Genomic DNA, 15,309 nt, shown 5'->3' on the forward strand with positions numbered 1-15,309 from the left:
CCCTGTGCACTGCAAAGAAAACATACTGATTTCTATTGAAGCCCTGCCAGTGCAACGTTGCGTGTATATATATATTTTAATTGGAAAAGAAAGGCTTATGCTGCTTTGCACAGAGTGTGAATTGGTATTGATTTTCTTACTTATTATTACCAGTCAAAGGTGACTAGTCTCACAAGGGGAAGAGTGAGATCTCTTTTGATTTGATGGAGTGATGAAGAGGGGAAAAGGCCCTTGAAGGATAGGATGCTAAAAATCCTCAAAGCTGTCAATATCACTTATCCTTCAAAATATAACACAGATCTAATGCGTTTCCCAAAAAGCATTGGTTTTTGTTGGAAATAATACCATTATTGTGGAAGTTTTTGGCTCAGCAGGCAACACAATCAAAAATGTTTACTTTATCTGCCCCTGTAGAGTCTTAAGTGGACTTGAAAGCTATGGTAAACCTACAAATTAGTTTTCTTTCCTTGCCAAACAGTGCTAATGGCAAAAATTTTATCCACTTGTAGGAGACATATTAATTTATCCTAATCTGGTTGCTGTTAACACCAGTGCCAGGACCCACCCACGTACTCTCTGTAGCAGTCTGTATGAATACAAAGTATACCAGGCACTGTGTTACTGGGGCTGTTACACCGTATAAGTAACTGCTTGCAGGAATTTTCAATACAGGAAGGTTTCTCATTCACTTTTCTTAACAAAATATGTTTTGTTACATTTTACTCTGATAAAGGTCTTTTAAAAGGATAAAAACTTATGTGATTTAGAACAGGACTTAAAACTGGGAACCATCCACCTTGAGGTGATATATGAGTTGCCACTAAGCAGATAACTAGGAGTTTATAAATAGATACAGAAAGATTTCTGGTAAAATCTCCAAGAAATCCTATTAAAATAATTTCAATTGACACAGTCTTCAGACAAAAATTTATAGCATTGTTATATTTGTGACTGGAAAAATAGTTCAAATGTCAAAATAGTTAAAGCAAAGTCATTCACCACTTGGACTACATACTGAAATACACAAAGCATCAAAAGACAACTAGATGCATAATCTACTAACTACATTATAGCCTTCATAGTGGAAGGCACTTTTGTATTTAATGACTTGTAATATAAAGTGGACATGCTTCCTGATCAAAACTCCAAAAACTTCTCATAGATGTATTCAAATAACTTTATAGTTTTCTTTGCCATTTGGGTAGGGAAAGGAAAACAGTTCCTGTCCCAAGACATAGTTTTGCCTGTTATGAATGACTAAAGAGGACAAGAAAATGAAACCAAAAAAATAATTTCATTTAACAATCTTCCTCAATTGGTGACATCACACTGATAAACCAAGCTTTGGAATTCCTATAGTTCACCCAAAGAATTAATGGCTATGCAGAATTGTTCTAAGTTCTCTGTTTTCTCCCTCTCGACTCTGATCTTTCAAAAGAGCTTTTGTGGCATATTTCAGATTGTTACTGTCCTATGGGACAGATTTTACGGTTAATTTCAAAACGTTTGTACCAGGGATTTCTATCAGGCCAGTCCTTCTAAAAAAGTGCTACAAAAAGTGCAACCATTTTTACTAATATTTCTGTGGTTTCAATATTATGTGGAAGGTTCTGCCTTATTGAGAATGAAGGGTTATACACAAATCTAAAGATAATAATAGCAGTAGAGAATAGAATTCCAACTACTATAGTTCAGCTACTACCTTGAATCCTGTATATTTATTCACTGCCAATTGTACAGTGCTCTAGTAACACCATTATTAGAGCTAGCTACCTGCTTAGCAAAAGTCAGATATTTAGACACAGGCCTGTTCCTCCACTGAAGCACTTATTTTTTAATTAATGACAATTTATACTGTATGTATTAAATAAAAAAGATGTCACCAAACTGCACTACTAAGGTCCTGCAAACTATTGCAAGAGGATGCTTCATAAATAGCACACAAAGCAAAATAATGAATTAAATTTTCTGTATTAAAAATAAATTAAAACATAAATATAAAGAAAGAGCTGTAATCAAATTTGGGGTTGGTTTTTCAAAAAAGCATCAGCCCAGTAAAATTCACAGAACTACAATGTACGACACAAGACGGGGATGATACCACAGACATCACAAGACATGGAACAGCATGTGTTGGTGTTAAAACTTACAGGCACGTAAACTGGTGGAGCAATCATTAACAGAGACAGAAGAAAGTGGGAAGGCTCTCTCAAGGGTGTCCATGTTACTATGTACACTGCCTGACATGCAAGAGCAGTCACGCTCAGAGCGTCCGCAATCAAAACAACATGCCAGTTTCATTCTCTTGTAGATGGACATCTTGGCTATAACCATGTGTTGGATGGGAGGAGAGGAAGAGCAGCAGGTTAATGGCAAGGTTATATATATAACAAGGCAGCTGGAAGGTAATTTAAGGGATTCAATACAGGCCTTAGTTAATGTTAACAGTCTTGACCCAGGAAAAAAAAATGCAATGAGATTATTGATAACGCTTTGGCTGTACATTAAAAGTAGGGCAAAAGATAAATTGCTCTTTATTTCTGTTCAGTCTTATAGGGTGACCGCAGTCATGGGGAAGAACTACTGTTTACAGTCAAGTGTTTGGATCCAAATAGAACATAGTAAAAGCACAGAATCCTAAGAATATACTTTCTCCTTGGCACAATTAATACTATTGGGTTTAAATGAAAAAAGAGTTGCTAACTCATTAGATACTTTTGCTGTATCCTTTTTCTTGTAAAAATTTGAGATTTTTTCTATAAATATATATATGTATGTATACACACACAAAAACACACATACACATGAATTCTTACATACACACAAATTCTTACATACACACACACACACATACATTATACACTTACACATATAGATACATATATATAAATATATTTATTCTTAAACATATGATAATAATTCCCCTGTATTAAACTGTGCCAAGGAACTCCTTTATTGCAATAAATTACACATCACTAAAGAGTTACAAGATGTTCATAAAATTTTCTGAAAAATTTATTTTGCTTACATTATATCTTCGGGAATTAAAATTAACTCTTGACAGAATACCAAAATTTGCCCATATAAGAGACACAACTAATAATGGTAAATATGCTTGACATTAAGATCAGTTCACAAATAAGGCATCACCAAAAGCACACAGAGCATTGGTCCACTGAAACATACTGAATCAATCATTGGCATGTTTTCTGCTCTGGATTCAAAAGTCAAACAAGAATCAAATAACTGAATGTAGAATTAGGCACTAATTCCAAAACAAGTGCCAAGTTAGCTAAAACATTTTTATCCTTCAGTTATCCCAACGTCCTTGTTATGTATTTCTAGAAATATACAGCATCCTATTTTATAATGTATGTGTAAATATCATCATTAAATTTTGTATGTTATCTGAATCACTGATTGTTTAAATCTGAAGAAATCCAAAGGCCACTTAGATTGTTTCACATGTTGCACTGAACCAACACTTTTGGTAATGGTTTAGATTGAACTGACTCAATTATACTAAAAACAAAACAACATTGACAGGCAAAAACAAAACCTTAAAAGCAAATGCAGAAAAAAGGTAATGTTTCTCTGGCCTGTACCTTCAGTTTAGGATGGGTTTTTTTGCATTATGTTAATGACATTAAATTTAAAATAATTTATCTTTTTTTTTCCAGTTTCTTAATCCCACAGTCACCAGGAAAGAGGGATTGAAATCACTCAAATGGGTCAAGTCCTGTTCTAAGGCCTTGATGACTTGCCATATAGTATACTTGTCAAGCAAGGGTAACATTATGATTGTGGAAAACAGGCATTGAGGGAGATGAATGAGTGATCTCTTCAGCAGCGACTCCATTCCTCTAAAACTTTGCTCACATGACTAATGCCATGTTCTTTTAGCATCCTAGTAGAGTTATCTTACAGCTGTTCAGAAAGTCATCATGCAGCATCAGGCTTGTTCATTGCACGGTACATCATTCCTCAGAGCTTGGATTTTAATAAGAAGGTTTCCACTGCAGCTTTTGATGCATACACATTCAAACTACACAGAAAATTCAAAACAGCATTTGTTTTCCCATGGTTTCCCTCTGTCTAACTCTTCCCAACACATTCTTTGAAGTTGAAAAGTCGGACAGCAAAAGAAAAGTGAAATAAGTTACCAAAAGTGTGGAAGTCTTTCCAGTATGCCTATTTTATCTTTTAAGGAAATTAAAGAAAAATAAAGGGCATTTGTGAAACAGTAACAGTAGGTGAGGTAAAAAGGCAGGCCCATTTTGCTTTAATTATAGCTGTTTTGAAGGACGTTTTCTAATCAAACGCTGTAGCAAAGCACACTGAAATTCTCAACTGCTGTGTCATTGGTTAGTAACAGTCCCTGGTTTTCATTTACTTGTAGCCATATCTTGTCAACAGTCAATAATAGGATAGGACACATTTATGAAAATTAAAAAGAAATCATCCTTAAGGGCAAAGAAGGCTGGGAAGAAAAACTTTTTGTATCATTTTAATCAGACTTAAACCAATGAAGTGGGAAATTTAAGGCCTTCTGTTCAATAGGGGAAGGACACCATGGAGATTCTCAAAAGCAATGCCCTTCAGGGACTGTTTTTAACTATTATTGTCAGTTGTTCTGGAGATCATGCATCATTTGAATATTTCACATCATTAACATGCAGGAAACAGGCTTGGACCTGGAAATATAAGTAGCAGAAAGGACTTTCTATAAGGGTTTCAACCAGTATATAAGCAACTGCATATCAGAGCAATAACTTTTGGAAAGAAAACATGCTGTTACTCTTCATTCCTCTTATACAGTCAGTTACATTCATACCAAATACACTACTTATTTTAAATAAAACAAAACACATACTATTAGTAGGGATGACTAGAGACAAGATCAAAGATGAGACAGAAATGATTTCAAATGGTTCAGCCACACACACACACCATTTTCTATAAAACTTCCATAAACATTAACAAAAAATGAAAATCATCAGAGAGACAGGGGGACCTTAAGAACAGCCTTTGGGTGAGTGTTAAATTCATCTGACAACTGTAGAACCTGCATAAGAATCAACTAATTTTTATGCCTAGAAGTGTTATGGGTGTTGAATAGAACTGTTATTTGATACTGGTGAAAATGTAACTTGGGACAAAAAGGAAACTACTTCCCTATTTTCCAGTGTATAATAAATGTTAAAAAATAGGAACAAATCCTTCTACTTAATATAATGACAATAACACAGCACTTGTAAAACTAATTAGTAAAAATATCAGGGAAAATTTTCATGGACATGAAGATAAGACTGCTTAAATAATTTACTAAGAAAACAAGGCATATGTGCACTACTCATTGACTCATTAAGAGCAAAAAGACAGCAAAATTTCTTTCAATTACTTATAAAGTAAATAAATACATTTAGAACTTTTTTTTTTGCAATTTTTCTCAGAAGGCAGTAGCCTTCCATTGTAATAAAGAAGGAATGTGCCCTAGATGTCTAAGCTTTGAGCAGTACCTTACTTTCTCATCTCAAAAACTCAAAAAGTCCAGTTAAAATGTCTAGATTGTCTGGATCTGAGGTGTTACTTAGAGTTCACAAACAGTAATGGGAAATATTTCCAGCTGCAAAAATAAGCAAAGGAAACTGCAGATTATTCTCTACCTAAGATGTCAAGGAACAGCTCTTTTTTTTTAAAAAAAAAAAAAAAAAAAGGGAAGCAGAACAAAGTGTCCCTTCATCTCTGCTGATTTTTTTTTTGTTTTAACCATAGAGTCTACCCCATCCTCGTAATCCTCCCGTCACTACGGCAGTTTCCCCTGACCTCAGCAGTAACAAGAGTGGATCTCCGAGGACATCTAGTGGATCTCTATGAAGTAGCAGCTGGTTAAGAGGAAGTGGAGGTTTCTCGACCAGCAAATGGTATAGAAAGGTCCCACTACACTTCAGAATTGAAATGCACAGTGCCATTTCAATTCATCAAGTTCTCATGATCCAAACTACGCATAAAATATCAGCAGCATTAAAGGACGACCAGACTGGCCTGATCATCTCTCAGCGATGCTGGTTTTAGTATCATGAGACTGGAATACATACAGGACTTCTGCAGCACAGTTTCAGTTTCCCGAAAAATACAGCAGCATGTTGTGAGAATTTATTTTCATTTAACACAACAGGCAAAGCTATCTCTCCATTATTTAATTTTATAAGACAACTTCAAGACTAGCAAGTGAGCATCTTCACTGTCTTGCAATTTTTGCAATGAAAAGCAACTGGTTACTTGTTTGCTCCAATTCAAAAGGTGCTGTTCTTTGTCAAAACTTAAAAAACACCAGGAGACCTGAGTGGAGATTTTGCCCTATTTTAGTTGCTATAAGAATGACTCATGGGTTTTGATGTAATGGCACATTTATAGACCAATTCATTTTAATTTTCAAATCTGATAACGACCTTTCTTTCATTACCTTAAAGAAGACTCTCAGCCAGTGTACTCTCAAAGATAATCATATTTCTGAACAAACTGAAGCTATTGGGGAAATGGAAAAAAAACAGATCAAAGCTACATGACCTTTACAATTCTTTCGCAGCATAAAGTGCTCCTTTATTTGTTTATTTATTACTATTTAAACTATTTTCTCTAGTTCAGAAAGGCCTCAACATAGAAACATGTTTTAAATAAATACATTGTTCCAAATAAATCCAAATTACTTCCAGTATTTTCCCTCAAAGTTAATAGGATTCATCATTTTATCCATAGAAATTAGTTTATTTCTGGCTTATTATTGATTCTTATCATGCTGATCTGTTTCATAATCTGCTTTTTTCTACTGCCCCATCTTCTGCTGTGTCGTTTGATAGGCTATAAACAGATCTTTGGAAAAATTTCTGTTCTCTCCTTGAACTCCTTCTTCCACAACAGGATCTCAATCCTTTAGAGTAGTTTGCAGGCACCACAATAAGATAAATAGAAAATAATGGTAATCATATTGCAAGCCATCACAATTTCAAGACAGCCAGCACTTTATCATGCAATGCCAGGAGCATAAATTTTTCCTTGATTCTTTGCAAGATCCTACGGTGCGTACAGCTGAGAAGGGAAAAAATATCTCAATTCTGATTAAGACCTGAAGTGTGTTCACACAACAAATTCAGAATATCTGGTAAAATGTTGAAGGAGTCTCACAGCCTCACTTACTGAGAACAGCTGCAGTTACACGGTATGGTTACAGCCTCAGTCTGGTACAGTAATGCCACACTGCAGTTATGAGATACTTGATGCCCCTTGCTGTTTGAAAGAACAAGCCCATATAATCTCAACACTGCCCTATAACCAGTACATTTCTTTGCAGTACTTGTATTTCTAAGCAGCAAATTCTTTCCATGTCCCAAATGCTATGTTTATTTAAATCATCACAAGTGTACACACTAAAAAGTGGCTGATGAGAGCCTTCATAGATTCTGTACACTTCAAAGTAGTATGACTTAGATTGACATGAAGTGGTCTATAAAGTTCCTATTCTATATATAATAATAATATTAATAATAATAATGTAAAACTTTACAGCTAAGGTCCTGAAAAGATAGTGTGCGTCTACTTATGCAATTAATTTCCAAACCAGCAAGCTCAGGAAAATAATCACTGTAGCTTGTTTCCTGTTGAAGATATCTCTGGGTTTATAGAATAAAAGTTAGCCACACAGTTCATTGTCTAGTTTCCCCCATCAACTTTTTTTTCTATTCTGTCAATGGGGAGAAAGAAGTTACATAAGGACAGTAAAAGACTGCTGTGTTGCTCTTTGTGTCAGCTATGCAATGGAAAGGACAAAGTACCAAAAAATTGAACAAGGGTCTGACAATTAATTGAATTGTACTTAACCAGCCCAACAGTGCTATAGTGGCAGTTACCCCAGGCTAATCGATATCCCTAAGAATTCATGAGATATCCCTAGAATAGTTTCAAGAAAATACTATTCCCAAGATTTCATTTTCAAATAGGGACAAAAAAATAAGTGTGCGGAAAAAAGGGGTAAATAGGTAAAAGAGGGGAAAACTGCTGTATTTTCTTCAATGTCACCCTAATCTCCATTGGTGTAAACAATGAGAAACTTGTGGGTATGACATCACTGCTACATGCAACATAAATAAAAAAAAGAACCAAAATACTGAACAAAAATACTCTCTGCTAGAGAAAGACAGGTTGGACCGCACTCTGGGCTACAGGGAACCCATTTTTACTCACAATAGATCACTATCAGTGTGCAGTTAAAATATAGTAGGGGCCGTGTTCCAAGGCAGCAAGAGGAAAAATAAATCAAAAGTTTGTCAATTGTCATAGATTACAAGAAATTCCTTCAAACACATCAATGTACACATGATATGTCCCCTCTGGGGTTCAACCCCCACCGTTCACAGCAAGCACTGTCACTGGAAAAAATATATAGAGAATTAGACCATAGCTGTTGCACAAAATGAAAGAAACAGGAGGAACAGGTCATCCAGTTTAGAGCTTTCATCCCAACGTGGCTGTATTTTATATAAATATATACATATATTTGGCCTCTTGCTGCAAAAACTACAGTTAAATGAAAGAGATTGAAAACATTAAAAAAAATTAACAATCTGTGAATAAAATTTCCACACAGGTATTTCTTTGGACAATGTGACATCAGCAATCGTATGTTATTCAGGGAATGGATGGGTAAGGAGAAAAGGATGGCAAGAAAACTGCAAAAGGAAAGCGAGATTACATTAATTATCCCTAGCCTTGTAGAAATGTACTGATCTGCCCTGAATTATTAACATTAGGCCTAACAAGTTTGGACAAATGGCTATGTAGGTCAGACTCACGTTTAGACCCCAACAATACCACAAGCTAATGTTCAGAAAGTATCTAAATTGAAGTGCAACCTCAGATGCATTATTAAAGAATGTGGGTTTTAAGCGTCATGGGAAGCTGCATTAATTAATGCCATCATAATTAAGTTTTCCATGTAAGGATATTCTTTCACATTTAATTCACCTGAATGTGTCAATATTTTTACATACAACCTTTCATTTAATCTTACACATTTTCCGCATTCAGCTGCCTCTAATTACTATGTTACTCACTAATTAAAATACATATTTAACATATAGGACTACACAGATGCATTTGTGACTGTATGAAGTGTCTTTGAAAACCAAATTGACGTATTAGCTGTTGACAGATCAGTTAACAGTTTTCTAACTCAGTAGGGAAAGAGTTTTCTCAATTTATCCTTTGCTTTGGTTAGACTGCATTTTTAAGAACAATGATTTGTGCAGCTTAAAGATGGATAACACAGTTAAGGTTTTTCAAAAGTGATTAGTGATTTGAAAGCTAAAATATTTTATGTGAATAACAGGCTCCACTAAAAACTTACCTTAAAAAAAAACCCAAAAGAAACCCCAAAAAACCAGGTCCCATAAAAGGGATCTCAAGATCTTCAATAAAATTTGAGAACCAAAAATCACTAATTACTGTTGAAATTTTTCATTTAAATTTTCTACTTACAGTACTTTAAAAGTGAAGCAACTGTATCATTTCTAATACTTGTGATCATGGCCCTAAGAGAAAGTCATTCTCAGCTGTACTAAGGGCTGCCTGCTATCACAGTACCTGTACCACTATCTGTGTCTAGGAAATGGGAGGAGAGAGGGCAGATTGAGGGAGAGGGAAGACAATGAAAGGGAAATTTAAGATTTTACTCTCACTGACCACGTTTTTTCTCTCCTTTTTCATCTGACTCAGAGGATTCCCTCCTTAGCATTCAGTGCTTACTGTGCCAGCTCTGACAGCTGCCTCCTTCTTCTGCCTCACTAGCTCCATCATTTTGTTTATTCATCTGTCCAACACCCTTTCATTTATTGGACTGATGTGTGACCATGCCATTTGTAACATTTCCTATTGCTACTCACAGTTGTTGTTACTCTTGCCTCTCCATGGCCTTACTGCTGGTAATATATCCATTGTGTTGGCTGAGTTTCAGGATACCCTGTCTCCTTCCAGGTTTCCTAGTATTGAGGAGGTTACCTTGATTCTCATTAATATACAAAAAAGGGCTCTTGCCCTTTATAGTGTTATTTCATGATTCCTATCTTCTAAGAAATAACAATGAAAATTGTAGATTTCACATTAAACTGACAGATCTTTGGGATTTTTTTTTTTAGCAGAACATATTTAAAAAGCATACATTATGTGAAGGAGGAGTAGAGAAGAAAATACAAATAAAATAGGTCTTTTTTTTTCCTGACAGAACCAGATAAAATTAAACAGGTAACATATTTCTCTTTAACTGTTGAGTAATTTGGAAAAAATATTTTGTTTGAGAGCTACAGGCACCCTGAGGCATCTGTAACTGGCTTTACCAGAACTTACTCAGCAGACTCATTGGCTTTGGCAGCAGTTCAAAGGTCACATTCTCACATGGATAAACTGTTCTTGAACAATTTTTTTCCAATATGTTAGGCAATGCATACATTCCTTCCACATCAGGCATGCTTTCCATGTGCTTTGCTCTCCTTGTGGCTACTGGGAAGATAAATACCATTTTCTGTCAGTGTTTCAGCTGCTTTCTCTCAATTGTACTATTGTTCCACACTCCTGGTTTTTTTGGGGAGAGGAGTTTTTTTAAAAAAACTCCAGTGACATATTTTTTCTTTTTAAAATCATCTTCAAGAATTCATCCATTTCAGGCACTCCGTAAAGGCAGAGAATGTCCAGTTTAGGCTTCTTCTGTCCTCCAAAACAGCACAGTGATAACACTGACTCAAACTATAAATAAGAGGGTTTTTTCCCTTTTAAAAATAGTGGCAAAACAGACATGATCAAACTCTTCTGAGATCTTTTAATTTACCTAATCAGTACTTTTGAACTGAGTGATCTTTTTCATGGCAGAATACCATAGAATGCACATAAATATTCATATATCCATTCAGGAATGAATCCCTAAATCATTTTTCTATCAGTATTACAAATATGCATGGGTCAAACACATCTTTGGCCAAAATCTGGTTGTGATAGTCCCTGGAAAATAATTTCTAAGTATAGATAAGTAAAATGCTAATTGCTACATATTTATAAAAATTCAGATGCAAAGTCTGGTCTCAATTCCAAAACTCAATTATTTCTTTATGAAAAACTGTCCAAACAATTTAAGAACTTACCTAAACTTAATATTAGCATTACAGCTAAAAGGATATATATAAGAGGCACTAATATTTAATTTCTTCCAGACAATCCTTTCCTCCACTAAAACTGTTCATTTATTTAAAAAATGATTTATTTTAATAGCTATATGATAGAATAGAATTCCGTAGTTGCTTCTTTTACAGAATCATGTTCAGCAAGACAGACAGAAGTTCTTTACTGTAAAGAATACTATTGAAATTACTGGATTTCTGCATGTTACGAATGATAGCAAAACTTCACCATTGGCTAATTCTCAACTCAGAAACCTCCACAATCAGATCCAGCTTGACTTAATTCTTCAGGTTTTGCTAGCTTTGACCCTTAACTGACTTTTTAATGAAGACACAGGCGTGTGAGTGGTGTGAAATGTAATAAAGACATAGAGACTTCCGAAATGTAAATGGCACTTACTATGTTGCTGTGCATTTATTTCTTAGTTTTTCTGTACCACTGAGCAAAACATGTAAACACATGTATAGGTATTCTTCAGGGCTGAACAGTTCATGACAAGGAGAGGAAGGGAGTGATAGAAATATTACTTACGCCGTTTGCAGCCACATTTTTTTATCCGTTTGGGATCTGTGATGTCATCATGACAGGCCTTGCAGTAAAAATATGCCCTGGAGAGAGAGAATGGGAAAACCAACACATTTCTTAATCCATATAAATGAAATTAGTCCCACATTTGCAGTGAAAAATTAATAAAATATGCCAACACTAATTTCCTTTAATCTTTGAAAAGTTTTAGACATTGCAAGTAGGAAATATTTCCTGCAAGACCATTAATTTTAAACATGACTCCAAATTAGTGTTTCTGTTAATATACTTTTATTTGAAAAGTAATTGGAAGAAGGGATATTAATTATGACACAGTGTATCAGTTCATTTCTCTTTCATCTAAGAAAAAAGAGCATCCAGTGACCTTTGTCACAAAAAAAAAAATATATATAATGAATTTTCTGTTCTTATGAGCTATACCAGGGTGGGTTTTTTTAAAGACTATCTAGCACCCTAGGCCAGTTCTTCAGGCTGGTCACAAGTAGGACTTCATTTTAGCTACACTGAAACTGCAATGAGATCACTGTGACATTAAATATCAGACATGTAATTTGCATAAAAAATAAAAAACAAACAAACGAACACAAAACCAAATCAGAAAGGGAAAATCCACTCAAAATAAGTTCCTAAAGGAACAACTAAATATCATCTAAATCTTGATTCAGACTATTATGAGATGAATCCCATGACTGGAGTGTGACTATCAGTGGCTACAGGTTGTTCGGAAGAGACAGGAAAGGAAGGAGAGGTGGAGGAGGTGGAGGGGTTGCCTTCCACATCAAGACAGGGATTTAGTGTGAAGAGTTGTCTCTGAAAAACAGCCATGAGCAGGTAGAAAGTCTGTGGGTAAAAATCAGAGACCAAGGTAACAAAGGGAACTTCATGGTTAGGGTCTACAACACTCCACCTGATCAAGGAGAGCCAGTTGATGAAGCCTTCCTGCTCCAGCTACAGAAGGCTCTTGTCCTGCTGGGGGACTTCAACCACCCCAATATCTGCTGGAAAAGTAGCATGGCAAGCTGTAGGCAATCCAGGAGACTCCTGGAATGCATGGGGGATAACTTCTTAAGGCCAGACAGCCTCACCAGAGGAAACGTGATAGTAGATTTGATAGTCAAAGTAAGCGAGCTAATCAGGTATGTCAAGATTGGGGGAAGCCGGGGTTGCAGTGATCATGCATTGGTGGATTTTGCAGTCTTGAGGAATATGGGTAAGGTAAGGAGTAAAGTCAGGCTCTTGAACATTAGGAAGGCAGACTTTCAGCTCTTCAGAAGAGATTGTCAGTGGGATCCTCTGGGAGACTGCCCTCAGGGACAAGGGAGTGGAACAGAACCTGCAGATCTTTAAAGAAGTCTTCCATAAAGGGCAAGAGCTAGAAATTCCCAGGAGCAGGAAACTGGGCAAGGAAGGCAAGAGACTGGCATGGCTGAGTAGGTCAAACTAAAGGGCAAAAGCAAATGCATAGGCAGTGGAAACTAGGACAGGTAACCTGGGAAGAGTATAGAGAATATGATTGTGTGGGTTGATGTAGTTGCCAAGCCACTCTCTATGATATTTGAAAAGTCATGAACACAATCTTTAATAAGAGTAGAAAGAATGACCCTGGGAACTACCCACCTGTCAGTCTCACCTCTGTGCCTGGGAAGATCATGGAACAGACCTCCCAGAAGCTATTCTAGGGCATGTGGAGAACATGGAGGTGATTCAAGACAGCCAGCACAGCTTCACCGAGGGAAAATCCTGTCTGACGAACCTAGTGGCTTTCTATGACGGAGTAACTACATCAGTGGATAAAGGAAGGGCTACAGATCTCATTTATCTGGACTTCTCTAAAGCCTTTGACATGGATCCTCACAACATCCTTCTCTCCAAACTGGAGACTGATGGATTTGATGGATGAACTGTTAGGTGGATTAGGAATTGGTTGTATGGTCACATCCAGAGGATAGTGTTCAACAGCTCAGAGTCCCGCTTAGCATCAGTAACGAGTGGTGTCACTCATGGTCTGTACTGGGACCAGTGTTATCTTCATTAAGGACACAGACAAAAGGACTGAGTGCACCATCAGCAAATTTGTGGATGACACCAAGCTGAGTGGTGCAGTTGACACCCTGATGGGATGCCATCCAGAGGGTCCTGGACAGATTTGAGAAGTGAGCCTATGCGAATCTCATGAGGTTTAACAAGATCAAGTGCGAGGTACTGCATCTGGGTTGGAGCAACCCCTGGTATCAATCCAGACTGGAGGGTGAAAAGATCAAGAGATCTTTGAGATCTGCTGAGAAGGACTCGGGGGTGCTGCTGGATGAGACACTGGACATGAGCCGGCAATGCGCACTTGCAGCCCAGAAAGCCAATCATATGCTGGGCTGCATCAAAAGAAGCATGGGCAGCAGCTCAAGGGAGCTGATTCCATTCCTCTACTCTAGTGAGACCCCACCTGGAGCACTGCATCCAGCTCTGGGGCCCCATGCATAGGATGAACACTGACCTGTTCTAGTGAGTCCAGAGAAGGCCACCAAATTGATCAGTGCTGGAGCACCTCTCCTATGAGGAAAGGCTGAGAGAATTGGGTTTTTTCAACCTGGAGAAGGCTTTGGGGTGACCTAATTGCAGTCTTCCAGAACCTGCAGGGAACTTACAGGAAAGATGGGACAAGACTATTTACAAGGGCATGTAGTGACAGGACAAGGGGGAATGGGTTTAAATTGATAGACAGAAGGTTTAGATTAGATATTAGGAAAAAGTTCTTGACTGCAAGGGTGGTGAGGCACTGGAACAGGTTGTGCAGGGAAGTTGTGAATGCCTCATCCCTGGGGCCAGGTTCGATGGAGCTTTGAGCAACTGGGACTAGTTGAAGGTGTCCCTGCCCACAGTAGGGGGGGTGAAACTAGATGATCTTCAAGGTTGCCTTCCAACTCAAACCATTCTATGATTCTATGATTCTATTTTTTTTGTCCTTCATATCTAAATAAAGAAGAACCATTTTGGTTTTGAACAGACAAAAGCAAAAATTTAAAATAAGAATATGCAATTAACAAAATGAACCATCTAGGTTTCTATTTAACATTTTTGCTCATGGACTTCTACTCTTCTATCAAACGGCTCACCACTAGGTAAAGCACAAGGAGAACTAAGGAAGAGAGAAAGGATAAACTTTTTACTTTATATAAGATTTTTTTTAAAATTCCGATTTAATAAATATGTATCAGAGTGCCCACAGGAGAGTTTAATCATGCCTGTCAAGTCAACATATCATGTAAGGCTGCTATGACACATTTCATGAGGATCACACACACAGCTGGCCTCTAGCTAGACAGATACAGTTTAGCAGTATTCTTGCTGGCATAACAAATTAAACATACTTTCTTAACCTGCTTATTTCCCTGTACTTGTCCATGCTCAGCATAGGTCAGCTCCCTGCCAATCATCCCGACCCCCCTCATTGCATACTTCTCAATATAATTTTTGGCAATAAGAAGCAAAGCTGCCACTTTGCGACCACCCATAGATTTTGCTGACAGTACTAGATGGTTGGAT

The 15,309-nt window shown here is 36.9% G+C and overlaps 1 protein-coding gene across 40 annotated transcripts in view; it reads right to left on the minus strand.

The window, feature by feature from the left end:
- The window catches only part of KCNMA1 (potassium calcium-activated channel subfamily M alpha 1), a 468,160-nt gene that overhangs the window by 96,623 nt on the left and 356,228 nt on the right, over positions 1–15,309 (minus strand). For 16 of the 40 annotated variants that reach the window (XM_027700116.1, XM_027700105.1, XM_027700104.1 and 13 more), the window contains one exon: positions 11,755–11,831. In XM_027700116.1, the coding sequence (XP_027555917.1) occupies positions 11,755–11,831 (77 nt within the window). Of the gene's footprint in view, positions 1–2,150; positions 2,325–8,241; positions 8,251–11,754; positions 11,832–15,309 lie in introns of all 40 variants that reach the window. The other 24 variants (XM_027700132.1, XM_027700096.1, XM_027700095.1 and 21 more) reach the window with 2 other exon arrangements.

This window comes from Neopelma chrysocephalum, unplaced genomic scaffold (assembly GCF_003984885.1).
Source record: "Neopelma chrysocephalum unplaced genomic scaffold, ASM398488v2 Primary Assembly neopelma1_143, whole genome shotgun sequence".
Classification (NCBI taxonomy): Eukaryota; Metazoa; Chordata; class Aves; order Passeriformes; family Pipridae; genus Neopelma; species Neopelma chrysocephalum.